Below are 18,056 nucleotides of genomic sequence, written 5' to 3'. Positions count from 1 at the left end.
AAGACCGGTATAGGAAGGATAACAATATCGGGGATAGCTTTGACGGTGTGGTCAGTGAGCTAGAGCCAGACATCCTGAAGAGTGAGGTTGAATGGGCCTTAAGAAGCATTGCTAATAACAAGGCAGCAGGAGACGACGGCATCCCAGCTGAACTGTTCAAAATCTTGCGAGATGATGCTGTCGAGGTAATGCATGCTATATGCCAGCAAATTTGGAAAACACAAGAATGGCCATCAGATTGGAAAAAATCAACTTATATCCCTATACCAAAAAAAGGAATCACTAAAGAATGTTCAAACTATTGAACAGTGGCACTCATTTCACACGCCAGTAAGTTAATGCTCAAGATCCTTCAAGGTAGACTTCAGCAATTCATAGAGCGAGAATTGCCAGATGTACAAGCTGGGTTTAGAAAAGGCAGAGGAACTAGGGACCAAATTGCCAATATCCGCTGGATAATGGAAAAAGCCAGGGAGTTTCAGAAAAACACCTATTTCTGTTTTATTGACTATTCTAAAGCCTTTGACTGTGTAGACCATAACAAATTGTGGCAAGTTCTTAGTGGTATGGGGATACCAAGTCATCTGGTATGCCTCCTGAAGAATCTGTATAACGACCAAGTAGCAACAGTAAGAACAGACCACGGAACAACGGACTGGTTTAAGATTGGGAAAGGAGTACCGCAGGGCTGTATACTCTCAGCCTACCTATTCAACTTGTACACAGAACACATCATGCGACATGCTGGGCTTGAGGAATCCAAGGCTGGAGTTAAAATCGCTGGAAGAAATGTTAACAATCTCAGATATGCAGATGATACCACTTTGATGGCTGAAAGCGGAGAGGAACTGAGAAGCCTTATGATGAAGGTGAAAGAAGAAAGTGCAAAAGCTGGCTTGCAGCTAAATCTCAAAAAAACCAAGATTATGGCAACCAGCTTGATTGATAACTGGCAAATAGAGGGAGAAAATGTAGAAGCAGTGAAAGACTTTGTATTTCTAGATGCGAAGATTACTGCAGATGTTGACTGCAGTCAGGAAATCAGAAGACGCTTAATCCTTGGAAGAAGAGCAATGACAAATCTCGATAAAATAGTTAAGAGCAGAGACATCACACTGACAACAAAGGTCCGCATAGTTAAAGCAATGGTATTCCCAGTAGTAACATATGGCTGTGAGAGCTGGACCGTAAGGAAGGCTGAGAGAAGGAAGATCGATGCTTTTGAACTGTGGTGTTGGAGGAAAATTCTGAGAGTGCCTTGGACTGCAAGAAGATCAAACCAGTCCATCCTCCAGGAAATAAAGCCAGATTGCTCACTTGAGGGAATGATATTAAAGGCAAAACCGAAATACTTTGGCCACATAATGAGAAGACAGGACACCCTGGAGAAGATGCTGATGCTAGGGAGAGTGGAAGGCAAAAGGAAGAGGGGCCGACCAAGGGCAAGATGGATGGATGATATTCTAGAGGTGATGGACTCGTCCCTGGGGGAGCTGGGGGTGTTGACGACCGACAGGAAGTTCTGGCTTGGGCTGGTCCATGAAGTCACGAAGAGTCAGAAGCGGCTAAACGAATAAACAACAACAACATAGTCACAAGAATGCGGCCCTTCTGGATCAAGGTCAGCTATTCTAGCAACCTGTTGCTACTGACAGCCAACCAAATATCTCTGGAACATTTTCCAACAGGGAATAAAGGCAGTAGATGTTCTCTGCTGATTCCTATCTGCCAACTGGTGTTCAGTGGCACATGGCCTATAAACATTTGGAGGTAACATTTAAGCACTATGGATTATATTTGTCAACAGGCCTATCCTTAACAGCCATCATTCTACCTTATGGCAGTAAATTCCATAAATGATTTGTTTTGGTTTAATTCTATTGTGAATCAATGTCAATGAGTGAGCTGAAGTTCTAGGATTATGAAAAGTTTCCTAAAGCAAAAAGGTGGACAATGATCCCTTCCAGCTCCATGATTCTATGAAATCCTTCAACTTTTCCTTGAAGATCAAGTATTTTAAGTAACCTCTCAATCATTTTTCAGAAAGCTTATTCCATAATGGGTTGAATTAAAATTAAGAGATTTGTGGCATGTTAAGGATTAAGAACCAGGAGAGAAATGCAGAAAATGGTAATTTCCTAGTTATTTCTGAAAGGGAACACCATGATGGATATGTATGTAGCTATAATACTCTGACCAAATGTGTACTCAACAACTGCTCTCAGACTTGTATAGTCTTTGCTCCACTACGTTTCTCCTCACACATCCCAATACATCCTTACCTAAGATTGTCAATGGTTGCCATATAAAGGGCTGTGCTCCCAGATACGCATGATGACACCTCTCTTACTTCATTTAAATCCATAGTTACAGCTCTGCTTTTTCTGTGAAATCTTTAACCTAATTCCTGTCTCCAATATCCTACTATAATTAAATCTGGTGGGAATAAATGCATTTTCTTTCCCATATCTGCTTTTGCTGCATTTTCCTCCCCTTCATTTTTTCTCATTACATAGTATTGTTTAATGCTTAGGGCAGTGATTCTCAACCTTGGCGACTTTAAGCTGTGTGGACTTCAACTCCCAGAATTCCTCAGCCAGCATGCTGGTGGGGGAATTCTGGGAGTTGAAGTCCACACAGCTTAAAGTCGCCAAGGTTGAGAAACACTGGCTTAGAGCATAGAATTGGCATTATGGAACTCATCAGGTGACTTTTTTCCAACAGTCCAATCTTATCTCACAGGATTATTATGAGAATGAAATGAACAGTGAACCCAGTTGTGTGACTCTGAGGCTGTTAGAGTTAAAGAGGACAAAATAAATTATTATTATTATTATATTGTAAGCCTCCTAAGGAATGTAAATTAATGGTTCTTTAAGAATAACTATAACAACAATAATTACACTGATAATAGAACGTATTACAATAATAAGGAAATATACTAACCTCTGTTGTTGACTCTTGTTGTAAGTGCTAAATGTTTCAGAATGCTTCTTCGAAAAGTTCTAAAAAGAGCCAATGTGTAATAGAAATTTTAATTTAATTAGTCTTTCATCATAAATCAAAATAACGCTTTACTGCACGCTGTGCTATAATACCTCTTAATTATCTTCTACCAGCTTTGTTGATTTCATGCTCTATTTTAATCACTTACTTACAGGAACCTCTGTTTATGCATAAACCCTAACCCCAACCCTATGATAACATAATGCAGTCAGCATGGGTTGCCATTTTTACTGAGGAGCCCAGGCTTCTAATCTGAGACTGATATCATCTAAAAATGTCGGGTGAACTAAGAGATACAGTCAATCATGATCATATTCAATCCCAGAACATGATGTCATTTTTTTTTAACTGACTCTGGTCTTGATTTTTTCAATCCAGATATACATTTAAGGCACTGAGGCTTTTGAGATGTACCAAATCAAAAATGTACCAGTGATGATAAATGAGGAGTTGACCCTTCCTTTCAAAAAAATAGGGTTGGCAGTTATAAGTTAGTACTGCCGATGGAAAGCGTTTTGTCTCTTCCCTTTTTAGAAGCTGGTCAGTTCCAAGCAGTGGTTGGGGAAACAGAAAGCTCTGGAGGAATATGTTATTACTGGAATGGCTTAGTACAATTAGTTGCACAATTTGTTTTATGCTCCTAATACAAAGCTATCTTAGAAGGCAACTAGTTCTGCTTTCCTTTCTTGTATCAGTTCAAAGGATATATTTCCTCCTAATATTTTTAAATGTCATAATTTAAAATATAATATTCCTTTTAATATTTTTTGTAAATGAAAATAACATACTGAAAAATCTTTTTCCATATTTCTCAAAACGTGTGAATCTCTTTCAAAACTTTCAAGCTCTTTGATGAGGCAGGAATGAAGATTTTCCAGCTGTCTGGTCCTGGAAAAATATAAGCAAAAGTTAAAGTATACAATATGTATAATAACATGAAAGTCTGAGCATTCATTCTGTACAAACCTCTGTTTATGTAATTCTCTACCCATTGTGTTCATATGCTGGTGAGCTGTTTTCAGTGACTGTCTTGCAAAACTGTCAGTTCTCTTTGATCGGCTCTAAAAATACAAAGGTTACATGGTTATTCCTTTTAAATTGAGTACGGATTGAAGTTAGAACAAGTTTTTTAAAAATTGTGGAATTCTATCACATCCACATAAACTAAGAAAATACAAATCATCAATCATCCTGAAAGTTCTCTTTCTTGTTTAACAATAGAACAATTCAAAAAATACACATACGCATGGACACGCACAAACGTACATGTTGATTATTACCAGCATACTCGAGGGAGACACAGACAGTATGCACTAAATATACACCTCCAAGAAAGATATGAATATTCACCTGCATTTTCCTGGCAAATTCCTTATGAAGCTTCTGACAAATCACCTCTACGCTTGAACAGTCAGTATCCCAGCCTTCCGGATCAAAAAGAGATGTCTCATTGATAGATAAAGTAGGTAAGCTTTCAGATACTGAAAAAGAATGTGATTTTAAGATTTAGATGTTATTTACTCCACTGACTAATCCTTTTAGTACTAATGTGCTATGCAAGAGATAACACATCTTAAGCACCCCCTTAAAAAGAATATTCTCTTAATAACCAATGGCTTAAGCAATTTTCTCCTCTTTTGTATATACCATCACATATGTTATGAACACGGTAAGTGAACGTTTATCATATAAATGCCTTTTTCATTGCTACAGTTCCTAAGCTGTCTCCCAGATAGCTACTGAACCAGATCTGAACCAACTTAGCTTAAGCAAGAAAGTTGCATTGTGTTTACTAGACCAATCGCTTCAGGTGACCGTACATACCTACTGTGCAATATCTGACACTATAATCTTTACAAATATTACGTGAGATTCTACCTATAGTCTTACAAGGAATCTCTCATACATAAAATAGCCCTCGTGCTAATTTATAATTTTGAAGAATTATTTTGCTATATTCTTCAGAAAAAGCCTTGTACCTGCTACATCTTTTGTATATGAAATATATAAATAACTAGAAAATATCCTTTGAGCTATTTTTATTTAAAAAGACAGTAAAAAGACGATTGTAAGATATGCTCAGTGAACTAAAAGTATTTATGGAGTTCAAAGTTTTCATCCTTAAGATGGCATTATGTATCATAAACATTACATTCACCTGAAGCGTTTCTAGGAAAAAATTACAACAATCACTTTTATGACATGTCAGTTACCTTTTTGCCAAAGTAGGATCAATCTTTAATTCTAAACCTATCAATCTTGTAGGAAATATGCTGTCATAATGAGCTCTCTGTATATATTTTTGTTTACAAGTAGCAGACACACAAAGCTGAATTGTTGGGAAAAGGCTATTTTTCTGGAAACCTCAATAAGTGGGAAAAGGATGTAAGTTTTAGCCCAGCAACTAAACAACTTAACAGTTCACAATGCTTGTTCTTGGCCGAAAAGGAAAGCACTGATTGCTTGTTAGCTCCTTTCACATAAATGTGCCCCATCCTCATAAATTCTCAGTATCCAAAATTAATTGAAATAATGTAGCTGACCAAAAGGTACTTCACACCTGGGACAAGGTTGGAGGAAGAAAAATAATTAGAGAGAGTAATTGAAGGAACAGCTCCAGCTGACTTGTGCTGGCTTTTCTTCCTTGCTCCTGGCTAGTGGTGGTATTTGTCTCCCTCTCAAAAGACATAATGAGCACCTAGATTTTTCTGCTACTGCCATGCTCTCTGCAGCACGCTTGGATGAATAATAAGCTGCCCATAAATGCTTCTGCCCCGTATTCAACTTCACTGCTCTATAGGAAGCCCTACTGTACCCTTCCTCCTGCCCAGAACTACAAAGCTCACCCAGTAGGGTTACCCAAGCATCCCTCCTGCCACAGCTGCTTCTAATATTTTCCAACTCCCATAAATTTTGAACCCCCCCCCCCCGTCAGCCCCTGGCTTCCCACAGCTCCTTTCCACACTAGCAGGCCAAGAACAATGACCACACTGCAGGTAGCCCTTGCTTAACAACCATTCGTTTAGCAACTGTCTGGAGTTGTGACGGCGCTGAAAAAAATGTCTTACAACTGCTCCTCACGCTTACGACCGTCAGTGTCCCTGTGGTCACATGATCACGATTCAGGTGCTTGGCAACTGTCATGCATTTATGCCAGTTGCAGCATCCCACAGTCACATGATCACCATTTTCAACTTCCCCAGTCAGTTTCCAATAAGCAAAATAAATAGGGAACCAAATGATTCACTTAATTAGCATGTGGTTTGCTTAATGACCATGTGATTCACTTAACGACTGCCACAAAAATGGTAGTAAAATCCGGTCTGGCTTTGCTTAACAACCACAGCGCTTAGCAACCTAAATTCCAGTCCCAGTTGTGGTCATTAAGCAAGGACTACCAGTACAGAAGTAGAAGAAGCACTCCCTGGTCCATCCATGTGGTCCTCCTCAGCCATGAAGTCAACATCCCTGCAGTTCAGGGCTCCTTTGTCTGCCTGGTAGCTATCACCGCATACAAATACAAGCACAGCCAACATGGGAGACCACACTAGGCCCTGCTAATATGTTTTTAACCATCCCTTATTTGTCCCTTCTTGAACCAGTTTGTGGTGGTGATGGGGAGAAAGGAATGGACAGAAAGGGAGAGAAGTCACTGCCTTTTTGGATCATTTTAGCAGGTTACCAGAGGGCTTTGTTCTCTGTATAGAAAAACAGTGACAGCTTCCTATAGTCAGAAAAAATACTTATACATACAGTATACGTAATGCTATTTTTCAACTGCATGTGGATTATGTTACGGTTGGCAAATATAAATTCATTTAAACCCATTATTGGTGATTTGTTTATTCAAAGTAACTTCCTGCCATTATTTTTGTTTTGAGCCCGCAGTTAATAAAGCACCATTTTCTATAAAACTATAAAATTATCCTTTATGGGGGATAATCTCATATTCAAAAAATCTGGGATTTCAAATCTGAACTGAAATCAAGCGTTTGTAGTGTAGTCCTGTCAAAGTGACAGAAATAAAATTAACAGGTTTATATGCTATGTGTTTTCTGTCATTTCAATGATTTTTACAGTAACTTAAGCTCCAGCTTACCTTTATAAGTGCTATCATCTGCTTTAAATAACTTTCTAGGGAGAAGCTTTGTTTTCCTTTCCTCCCTCCTGATTTCTTCTTCATCAGAATAATTTTCTGTATCTTCCTGATACAGTCGTTTGAAATTAGGATACGTTGTAGGTCCTTTAATAAGATTATATTTAAAGAAATGTTATAAACAACAGTAAGGATGCTCTTATGCACAATTCAACCCCAAACAGGAAGTCTCCAAACAATATGCAAATACACCTGGAAAACTGCCACTGGATTTATTTTTGAACTTTCTCAGTAATGAAAAGTCCACTGGAAACCGTATGCGTCAATACCAGAAGTATTGGGGAGAGGGGTGAATGGGCAATATTTTGACAAGGAACAGTTTCCATGGATAGTGTAGTAATTAGCAATAATAGGTTTAAAAAATTGGGGTGGGGAGAGCTTCTGTTTTAGTAAAGGAGCCGTATTTTCAAATAACTAGCCTGCATACTGCCAGAAATGTAGAGATTTTCACTCTTGGTATACTTAAATTGCAGAAAATCTGTATTTGTAATTTTTATGCTACTATACCAGATTCACTCTGCAAAGGATCGTTACCTTGTCGTGGTGCTGGAGCTTGAGCACATCAATGATGCCATGAGCTAAACCGTGAAGGGCCACCCAAGACGGGAAGGTCATGACAGAGAGGTCAGACTAAATGCGATCCCTGGGGAAGGTAATGGCAACCCACCCCAGTATTCTTGCCGTGAAAACTAAATGGATCAGTACAACCAGAGATATGTCGGTATACCATCGGAAGATGAGACCCCCAGGTCGGAAGATGGTCAAAATGCTACTGGGGAGGAACAGAGGATGAGCTCAACTAGCCCCAGACATGATGACGCAGCTAGCTCAAAGCCGAAAGGACGGCTAGCGGCCGACGGTGCTGGTGGTGAACGGCGAATCCGATGTTCTAAGGATCAACACACCATTGGAACCTGGAATGTAAGATCTATGAGCCAGGGCAAATTGGATGTAGTTATTGGTGAGATGTCAAGATTAAAGATAGACATTCTGGGCGTCAGTGAACTGAAATGGACTGGAATGGGCCACTTCACATCAAATGACCACCAGATCTACTACTGTGGACAAGAGAACCACAGAAGAAATGAAGTAGCCTTCATAATTAATAGTAAAGTGGCTAAAGCAGTGCTTGGATACAACCCCAAAAACGACAGAATGATCTCAATTCGAATTCAGGGCAAGCCATCTAACATCACAGTGATCCAAATATATGCCCCAACCACAAATGCTGAAGAAGCTGAAGTAGAGCAGTTCTATGAGGATCTGCAGCACCTACTGGACAACACGCCTAAAAGAGATGTTATTTTCATCACAGGAGACTGGAATGCTAAGGTGGGCAGTCAAATGACACCTCGAATTACAGGTAAGTATGGCCTGGGAGAACAAAACGAAGCAGGACATAGGCTGATAGAATTTTGCCAAGACAATTCACTCTGCATAACAAACACTCTCTTCCAACAACCTAAGAGACGGCTTTACACATGGACTTCACCAGATGGACAACACCGAAATCAGATTGATTACATCCTTTGCAGCCAAAGGTGGCGGACATCTGTACAGTCGGTAAAAACTAGGCCTGGAGCTGACTGTAGTTCAGACCATGAACTTCTTCTTGCACAATTTAGGATCAGACTAAAGAGATTAGGGAAGACCCACAGATCAGCTAGATATGAGCTCACGAATATTCCTCAGGAATATGCAGTGGAGGTGAAGAATAGATTTAAGGGACTGGACTTAGTAGATAGGGTCCCGGAAGAACTCTGGACAGAAGTTGGCAGCATTGTTCAGGAGGCGGCAACAAAATACATCCCAAAGAAAGAAAAAACCAAGAAGGCAAAATGGCTGTCTGCTGAGACACTAGAACTGGCCCAAGAAAGAAGGAAAGCAAAAGGCAACAGCGATAGGGGGAGATATGCCCAATTAAATGCAAAATTCCAGAGGTTAGCCAGAAGAGATAAGGAATTATTTTTAAACAAGCAATGCGCGGAAGTGGAAGAAGACAATAGAATAGGAAGGACAAGAGACCTCTTCCAGAAAATTAGAAACATTGGAGGTAAATTCCAGGCAAAAATGGGTATGATCAAAAACAAAGATGGCAAGGACCTAACAGAAGAAGAAGAGATCAAGAAAAGGTGGCAAGAATATACAGAAGACCTGTATAGGAAGGATAACAATATCGGGGATAGCTTTGACGGTGTGGTCAGTGAGCTAGAGCCAGACATCCTGAAGAGTGAGGTTGAATGGGCCTTAAGAAGCATTGCTAATAACAAGGCAGCAGGAGACGACGGCATCCCAGCTGAACTGTTCAAAATCTTGCAAGATGATGCTGTCAAGGTAATGCATGCTATATGCCAGCAAATTTGGAAAACACAAGAATGGCCATCAGATTGGAAAAAATCAACTTATATCCCCATACCAAAAAAGGGAAACACTAAAGAATGTTCAAACTATCGAACAGTGGCACTCATTTCACATGCCAGTAAGGTAATGCTCAAGATCCTGCAAGGTAGACTTCAGCAGTTCATGGAGCGAGAATTGCCAGATGTACAGGCTGGGTTTAGAAAAGGCAGAGGAACTAGAGACCAAATTGCCAATATCCGCTGGATAATGGAAAAAGCCGGGAGTTTCAGAAAAACACCTATTTCTGTTTTATTGACTATCCTAAAGCCTTTGACTGTGTGGACCATAACAAATTGTGGCAAGTTCTTAGTGGTATGGGGATACCAAGTCATCTTGTCTGCCTCCTGAAGAATCTGTATAACAACCAAGTAGCAACAGTAAGAACAGACCACGGAACAACGGACTGGTTTAAGATTGGGAAAGGAGTACGGCAGGGCTGTATACTCTCACCCTACCTATTCAACTTGTATGCAGAACACATCATGCGACAAGCTGGTCTTGAGGAATCCAAGGCTGGAGTTAAAATCTCTGGAAGAAACATTAACAATCTCAGATATGCAGATGATACCACTTTGATGGCTGAAAGTGAAGAGGAACTGAGGAGTCTTATGATGAAGGTGAAAGAAGAAAGTGCAAAAGCTGGCTTGCAGCTAAACCTCAAAAAAACCAAGATTATGGCAACCAGCTTGATTGATAACTGGCAAATAGAGGGAGAAAATGTAGAAGCAGTGAAAGACTTTGTATTCCTAGGTGCAAAGATTACTGCAGATACTGACTGCAGTCAGGAAATCAGAAGACGCTTAATCCTTGGGAGAAGAGCAATGACAAATCTCGATAAAATAGTTAAGAGCAGAGACATCACACTGACAACAAAGGCCCGCATAGTTAAAGCAATGGTGTTCCCTGTAGTAACATATGGCTGCGAGAGCTGGACCATAAGGAAGGCTGAGCGAAGGAAGATCGATGCTTTTGAACTGTGGTGTTGGAGGAAAATTCTCAGAGTGCCTTGGACTGCAAGAAGATCAAACCAGTCCATCCTCCAGGAAATCAAGCCAGACTGCTCACTTGAGGGAATGATATTAAAGGCAAAACTGAAATACTTTGGCCACATAATGAGAAGACAGGACACCCTGGAGAAGATGCTGATGCTAGGGAGAGTGGAAGGCAAAAGGAAGAGGGGCCGACCAAGGGCAAGATGGATGGATGATATTCTAGAGGTGACGGACTCGTCCCTGGGGGAGCTGGGGATGTTGACAACCGACAGGAAGCTCTGGCGTGGGCTGGTCCATGAAGTCACGAAGAGTCGGAAGCGACTAAACGAATAAACAACAACAACATACCAGATTCATGTATGCCAGCAAAACATTCTTCATGCTGTAATTCTTCTCTGCTTCTGCTAGGTGTGGTTAACTGAGATGGAGGTAAAGAAGCCTAAAAATGAATACATATTAACCAGCCTAAACATTTTTAAGCGTATCACTTTGTAAAATGATCTAATACCAACCCAAACCTTTCTTTTAAAACAATATTAATGAAAGCCTATAAAAAAGTATTATCAAAAAGAACAGGACTAATAATTTAATATTAATTTTCTGTACTTCTGTTACATGAAGACATACAATCCAACTAAAGCTAAGCAGTATCTTTTATTAACAGTAGTAGAAAATTATCATGCACTTAAATATTTTGTTTCCAAGGTATGTTAAAGAACCCTGGTATGATATTCTAGCTTATGTATAACCATGGGTTACATTATTGAGTTACGGTCTGTGGTTTCTAGATAATACAGTGTATTAGCAACTTAAAGATGGTAAACCAATTGAAGATGGTAAAAAACATTCTAAACCACAGATATACAATATACTGTACCTCCATTTCTAGTAACCACTTCAGGAGAACCCCCAAAATATATGCATGATTCTTTAGGGAAAACATAACCTTGCTTAAAATTGATTATATCCCCAACACCCAGATCTTTCCAGGGCTTGTTTCCACCAGTTTGCCTTCAACCATCCAATAATTCTCTCTTGATATCAATCCCAGGATGTGATGAAGGAAAACAAATAGAGCTGTTCATCTAATGTACTAATGACACTGCAGCCCAAACATACAGATCTGAAAGATTAAAAAATATAGGGGACGATATGAAATTTTGAAATACAGAGAGGAAGAACATTCTGCAGTATCAAAAGGCAAGTTCTCCACCACATAGCTCCCTAAACTCTAGCATTTCTCTAATGCTTTTTCCATTCTTTGTTTTGTCAAACAATTCTGTTCCTGAACTAATTTCTTCTCACTTATTTCTAAACCAATGAAGTTGGTATATCTAAAAAATTTTCTTTTGCAAAAAAAAATTGTAGCAAAATGAAAGTATTATACAATCTTGATTGTTAATCCTCAACAAGTTTTCTGTTTTTCAAAATACAGTGCTTGATTTATTGTGTCTCTCCTACTTCTCTGAAAAATCAAACCATTTTTTCTGTAAAACCAAGGAACAGTTGTAGGAGGCAAGTAGGAAGCTTTTCTTTATAACAAATAAAATCTGTATTGGCTTATTCCATTAGTTGTTTCCATAACAAACTATTAAACTATTGAACACATTTAAACTGAACTTAAATTAACAACAACATAATTATTAGATAAACTATTTTATCAAACAGAGTAAAGATTATCTTGACAATGTTATACCTCTCTTCTATTTTTGATGATATTTTCAGATATATCTTCCATTTCTGTATGAAATGATCTATTTAAAAGTCCCTTTTTAATGCTCACTGCTTCATCAGCATCACAGATTTTGTTCTTAGCAATTTCTGCATTTTGATAATTGATGAATGTTTTTTTCCTAGTGAAGGGGCTAAAGTTGGACTGCGAAGAAAACACAGTTATCAGTGAGTACAAATCCATATTCTCCAATTTAAGAAACCACAGAAATGTTTTAAGGTTGCAATCCTACCCATTATTTTCTGCACAAAAAGTCTTACTGAAAGATTACATTGCAAACCTGAAATTCTAAATATATTCACTCTGCAATTAAGCTTCATTTAACTCAGTGGGACTTATTTTAGTACCTATCCTTATGATTGTTCTGTAAGAACTTCTTAGAAAGATAAAGATATAGATATAGATATATAGGCCAAGAAGATAAACTCCCAATATAATTTATTGTACATTGCAATTCCAATATTCTTCAATACTTAAACTAAATACGATCATCCAAATTATCTGTGAAGAACAGAAGCAGAAATGAAACTGTAGGCTCTTCTACATTGCATCTAAATTCATTCAAACTTTAGCAAAGAGAAAAAGTAATCTCAGTGCCCTTGTTATAGAACTCAGTTCCAAGGGAAATTCAGCTGGCCTCTATACTCTCTTCTTTCAAAAAGCAGCTGAAAACATGCACGTTTCCTTGGCATTTGTAGAATAACAATTGCTCCAGGATCAGAGTGGAGTATATTCTACATTACTTTTAAAAAGTTAATTATTTTTTTTTACTTTTTCCAAAATAAACTTTTAATAATTGTATTTATTCTTTATAAGCATTGTTGGGTTTATTGAGTTGGTTTTATACAAGGGTATTTTTTATTCTTCTCTTTATTTATTTATGCAATTTATACACCGCCTCAATTTGGCCAAACTCTAGGAGGACCCCTGTATATTGCTGTGGGCTACTCTGGGTTGATAATATTAACGCAGAAGATTGGAAGTTTTAAATTAATACTGGAATGAAAACAGTGGCAGTGGAAATAATCATTTAAAAATAGACTGTAAATATTTACCAAAGAAAGTGGACTTAACACAGGTGAGAGATCTTCAGTTTCGAACACCAGTTTTCTTCCCTTTTCAGAAAGTTCCTTTAATTGTTCGCTCTCTGTGTTAATTTTTATTAAAGCAGAATTTTGTTTAATATTCTCTAAGGATTTCTCCTCTTCAGGTGTTATTTCTTCAGTATAGGATGATAAGGATGACCTTCTCAGTGGTATGTGCTCTTCGGAAGATTCTTCTGTATGCTTCTCACAACCTTAACAAATTCCATTAATAGACTTCAAAATACTGGCTACATTTTGTTGTAACACTAAACCAAGTTTAACAATATGAGAGCTTCACTTAGTATGTATTCTCCTCCCTGGCTTAGCCCAGATCAGAAGCTTCCATTTTAGATGTGTGTATCATTGAAACCCCATTTTTGTTAAAAATAGTTGATTTCATGAACTGACGGTTGAAACAGGTGATTGAATCAGAAGAAAATGGTTGGATTGATTTGTGACATACTGTACCTCCCAACTACTTTTTTTAAAAAGTTACTACAATCTGTCCTCCAGCTTTAAAAATCATGTCAAGGTACGGCTAATCTAAGACAGGACTGAATTTGTGAGTCTGTGCTGGAAAGATAGCAGACTTAAACAGCTAGTTGCTATATTGCCTGTAACGCTAAACCATGAGCAATCAAAATGAGGATGCTACATTTGAAAAATAAAACTTTAAAGTTGCCTTATATTGTATCAGCACATTAGTCTCTGAAGCTCAGCACTGTGAAAAGAAGAGGCTTGCAGAGTTTCCTTCCCAATCTGCCTAAATAGTTCATGGACTAAACCAAGAACATTTTTCTTGAGAAGTACTCTGCTGCTGAGCTTTAGTACTCTACAATAATGTTACAATGCATAGTATATTTACATTAAAATATTTTTAAGAACTGCCTCCCATAGTTTTTTGGGCCAGGACATACAATATCCAAGAGAATGCAATGACTTGTATTTTATTTTGTGAGCCAGTTTGGTGTAGTGGTTAAGGCACCAAGCTAGAAACTGGGAGAGTGTGAGTTCTAGTTCCACCTTAGGCACAAAGCCAGCTGGGCGACCTTGGGCCAGTCCCTCTCTCTCAGCCCTAGGAAGGAGGCAATGGCAAACCACTTCAGAAAAACCTTGCCAGGAAAAATGCAGGGCCTTCTCCAGGCAGTCTCCGAGAATCGGACACGATTGAACAAATTAAAAAAGTAATCTTATTTTACCACATTAAAGAAATTGTAAAGGAAATCCAAGAAAATATAAGATGTGGTTCATGTGCCGATTGCATTTGCTTTTCTGTGGCAACCTTGTGTAGCAAGAACATCTTTGAAATATACTTTCTAAAACTGGGTATCCTCAGCACCTTTCAAATGTTCTTACAGTTTTTCTTCTGAGCAAAATGAGTTCTGATCCTTCACTGAAACGGTAGGTGGTAGGGCTGTGGAATGATTTGAAAAAGTGCTTCACAAAGCACTTTGGAGGGGAAAGAGCATCCCTCCTAGAAGCACTGAGGCCACCGGATCCTTCAGAAGGCTCATCAAGGTTTCAAAGACTTTCCCACATCATCTGCACATGCCTGAGCTTACACGGCTACTTCACTTGGCCAGTGGTCTCAGCAGAGGTGCCTGTACATGCACATGTGCAGTCTTGCAACTTGAGAAAGCTTTCAAAAGCAATTATGATGAACCTTTCAGAGGATGTGGATGCCTCAACTTTTTCAGGAGGGCAGCTGGGTTCCCTCAACACACCTTGTGAAGTGCTCCTTTAAATAATTTGTTCAGCCTTAGTACTGGAAAATGAACAGCAAACCATTTGATTTAGATGAGAACTATGAAAAAGTCACTAGAAGGTGACTTTTACAGAAGTAAAACAATACCACTATGAATTCCCTTGAAAATAAATTTGGACATTTCACTCAAACTGGACTTCAGAACGGGGCAAACCCTAGCATTAAACTGCCAATATTCAACTTTGCCTTACCAAAAATCCATGCAAAACGTGTCTGAAAAAATGCACTCTCATGAAAGTTACATTCAAACAGTGTGGCTAAGATTAAAAAAAGAGAGTTTCCATAAGAGGTTTTTGGATTTAAAAGGCCTGCACCTGGGAATTTTACATGTTTTTCAAAAAAAAGAAAACTGTGTGATTTGCATTAAGAAAAGGATACTATTTCACTGGTGAGTTTAAATTTTGGGGTCAGGCCTGTTGGAAGATAACATGCATTCAGATAATACAGGAAGTAGTGTTTTTATCTATAGCTTTATGGTTAATTGTAAATATACCTGACTGCAGGAGCGGGCTCTTCCCCACTCTACACACATTGCCGACTAGTACAATGAGGCATATTCATAGCTAATCGTAAGTCAAGGTGTCTGAACATAGCGCTGGAAACACGTTATAGCAAAAATGCTGGAGCTTACTGGTATAATTTATAGTAATCCAAAACTGTTAACTGGTGAAAGTTACATAAATTTAAGACTCTGTCCTACTATACATTAACTATAAAAACAAACATAAATCTTACATCTCATTATCTCCAAGGAAGGTGGACTCCCAGATAAAGGAGATGATGGTAATTCCATTTGTTTTTTTGTCATGCCATCTTTTGCTTTAGCAGATCCTTTTGGCTGATTCATCAGTTTTCCTCTGACTGTCTCACTAGCAGTCATATGCTGTTGTATCTTGGACTGATTAACAGCTCTAGATTTTGCTGTAATGTTATGTTCTGGCTAGAGAGACAAAAACCTATCAGACCGTTTCACTACATACTAATCATATTGTACATTTTAGAAAGAAGCAAAAGTAATATTTAAGATATTATTTTTTTAAAAAATCTAGTTTCTCTTAGACAAAATGGAAACTCAGGATGGGAATGTGAGTATAGTCTTTACTATGCTAAAATCATGTTTGCAGCCATTTTTTTCCCAGCCATCTATCCTCCTTGAACATTTATAAGTCTTGTGCTTTTATCTGTCTTTCAAGTACCACAATTACTCATATGCATTTGTACACCTATCTTACCTAATAAGATTCTTTTCCCTTCAAATCGTTACTCATGATTTGTCTCATATTGGTTGATAAAATCAGGCTGTGGGGCTGTTTGCTGGGTGAATTTGTTTGTTTTTATAATACCAATGGCTCGTCTCTTTCCATCACAGTCTACTTACCTTTTCCCTCACCTCATTTAATTTTGTTTCCCACCCTGTTTTTTTTTTTCCTCTTCTCACAGCAGGTGCCCTTTCTTCATACTTCATCTCCATCCTGGTTTGCCTTTTCTATGCCAGCTCCAACCCTGGTATAATCTCACCATGCTTTGGGTGTGGGATAACAATGGGGTCTTGCTGGACTTTGCTGGCTGTGAAACATCAGCAGTGGCATAACAAGGATACTACAGGAATCCTTTCTGGGATGGATTTTTCATTTCACTGGCAGGTGTCTTTCCCCACTGTGACTGAAGACAACCTGCAGCATCCTATGATTACAAGTTCCCTCCCAGGAAGTCACAAGATTGCTCCCTTAGATAGTTAAGAACAGAGAATTCTCTGTATTTTTCAGGAATTATGCTAATTAAATTGATTTTATATAAAGATTTTGGATTTTGATAACATCTTAAATGACATTGCAATTGAACTTATTAAAACCAGCTGAGATAATGGTATTGTAAAACTTGCTATTATTTAAAAAAGATACTTTTAATCTATGTAAAACTTTTTTTCTCGGAATCTCAGTGCATACTGTTATTCCCCTTTGCTAAATACTATGCCATTCTTTTGAAAATCAAATTGTAAGTAAAATGGAAGCAGAAATAATGAACCTGTAAAATACAAATTCCAGGAATATATTTTTTTTAGTAAAAGTACAATAAAATACAAAGCTTACATGTTCATTTGAAGTGTTCTTCTTAATCAAACATTCAGAAATTTCCTCTTCACTCTCTGTCTCTGAACTTGAGAGTTCTTTGTAGCATTTTTTGACTAGTGCTGCTTTTCTGAGTCGTTTTGATCTGGTCGGTAGTGTTCTTTTCTCATCATCATTATCATTCTGATTTTTAGAAATAGGTACTTTAAAAATACTTTGAACACTGTGTTAACATGTTAATATTAGATGTCTTCCTAATAGTTCAGCATATGACTCATACCTATTTACATAAGTAAATAGTAAGTAAAATTCAGAGGTACAGAGTTTGGCTTCAGAGACTCTAAGTCACCCTTCCCCACTGGGTACTCTCTAGAGACATAGGAATACTACTGTTATTATTATTATACCTCAACTAGAATGAGCACGCTGGCAGGAGGAGAATGGGAGTACATGTAGAGGATGTTAATTTGCAAAAGGCTGAGTAGATGATCACATCTGGTTGGGAATGATCACATCTGGTTGGGATGCTCACATCTTGTTGGGAAATTTCAATTTCTTAATTCACCACATGGGAGGGACAAACTGGCCAAAAGTGGATGGTCAATTAGGTATTACCTAACAAGAGGTATAACCATCCTACAAGCTTAATACAATAGGCTTCAAAATATTTATATACCGCCTTAGAAAGCAAAGAACAATCCATCAAGAATAGCAAGAATGGTAGTTATTTTTCTTATGCTCAGAGGATAAAAAAATATTTTTCTTGAACAGAAGCTCTTCTCACTGAATAGACTGTCAGTGAGTTGAACAGACTGTCTTACAAAATAATCCAATTATTTAATTCTTCCTGT

At 38.2% G+C, this 18,056-nt stretch overlaps 1 protein-coding gene across 1 annotated transcript in view; it reads right to left on the bottom strand.

Annotated features, from left to right (window-relative positions):
- Window positions 1–18,056, bottom strand: part of SYCP2 (synaptonemal complex protein 2) — a 54,660-nt gene that overhangs the window by 3,182 nt on the left and 33,422 nt on the right. Inside the window, exons 28-37 of the mRNA XM_063298844.1 lie at window positions 17,227–17,388; window positions 15,872–16,076; window positions 13,342–13,583; window positions 12,251–12,430; window positions 10,903–10,993; window positions 7,106–7,249; window positions 4,357–4,487; window positions 3,973–4,067; window positions 3,795–3,894; window positions 2,947–3,005 (exon numbers count right to left, since the gene is read on the bottom strand). Coding sequence (XP_063154914.1) covers window positions 2,947–3,005; window positions 3,795–3,894; window positions 3,973–4,067; window positions 4,357–4,487; window positions 7,106–7,249; window positions 10,903–10,993; window positions 12,251–12,430; window positions 13,342–13,583; window positions 15,872–16,076; window positions 17,227–17,388 — 1,409 coding nt within the window. The remainder of the gene's footprint in view (window positions 1–2,946; window positions 3,006–3,794; window positions 3,895–3,972; window positions 4,068–4,356; window positions 4,488–7,105; window positions 7,250–10,902; window positions 10,994–12,250; window positions 12,431–13,341; window positions 13,584–15,871; window positions 16,077–17,226; window positions 17,389–18,056) is intronic.

This window comes from Candoia aspera, chromosome 3 (assembly GCF_035149785.1).
Source record: "Candoia aspera isolate rCanAsp1 chromosome 3, rCanAsp1.hap2, whole genome shotgun sequence".
Classification (NCBI taxonomy): domain Eukaryota; kingdom Metazoa; phylum Chordata; class Lepidosauria; order Squamata; family Boidae; genus Candoia; species Candoia aspera.
Note: the sequence above shows the minus strand (reverse complement) of the source record. Positions and strands in the feature narration are given on the sequence as shown.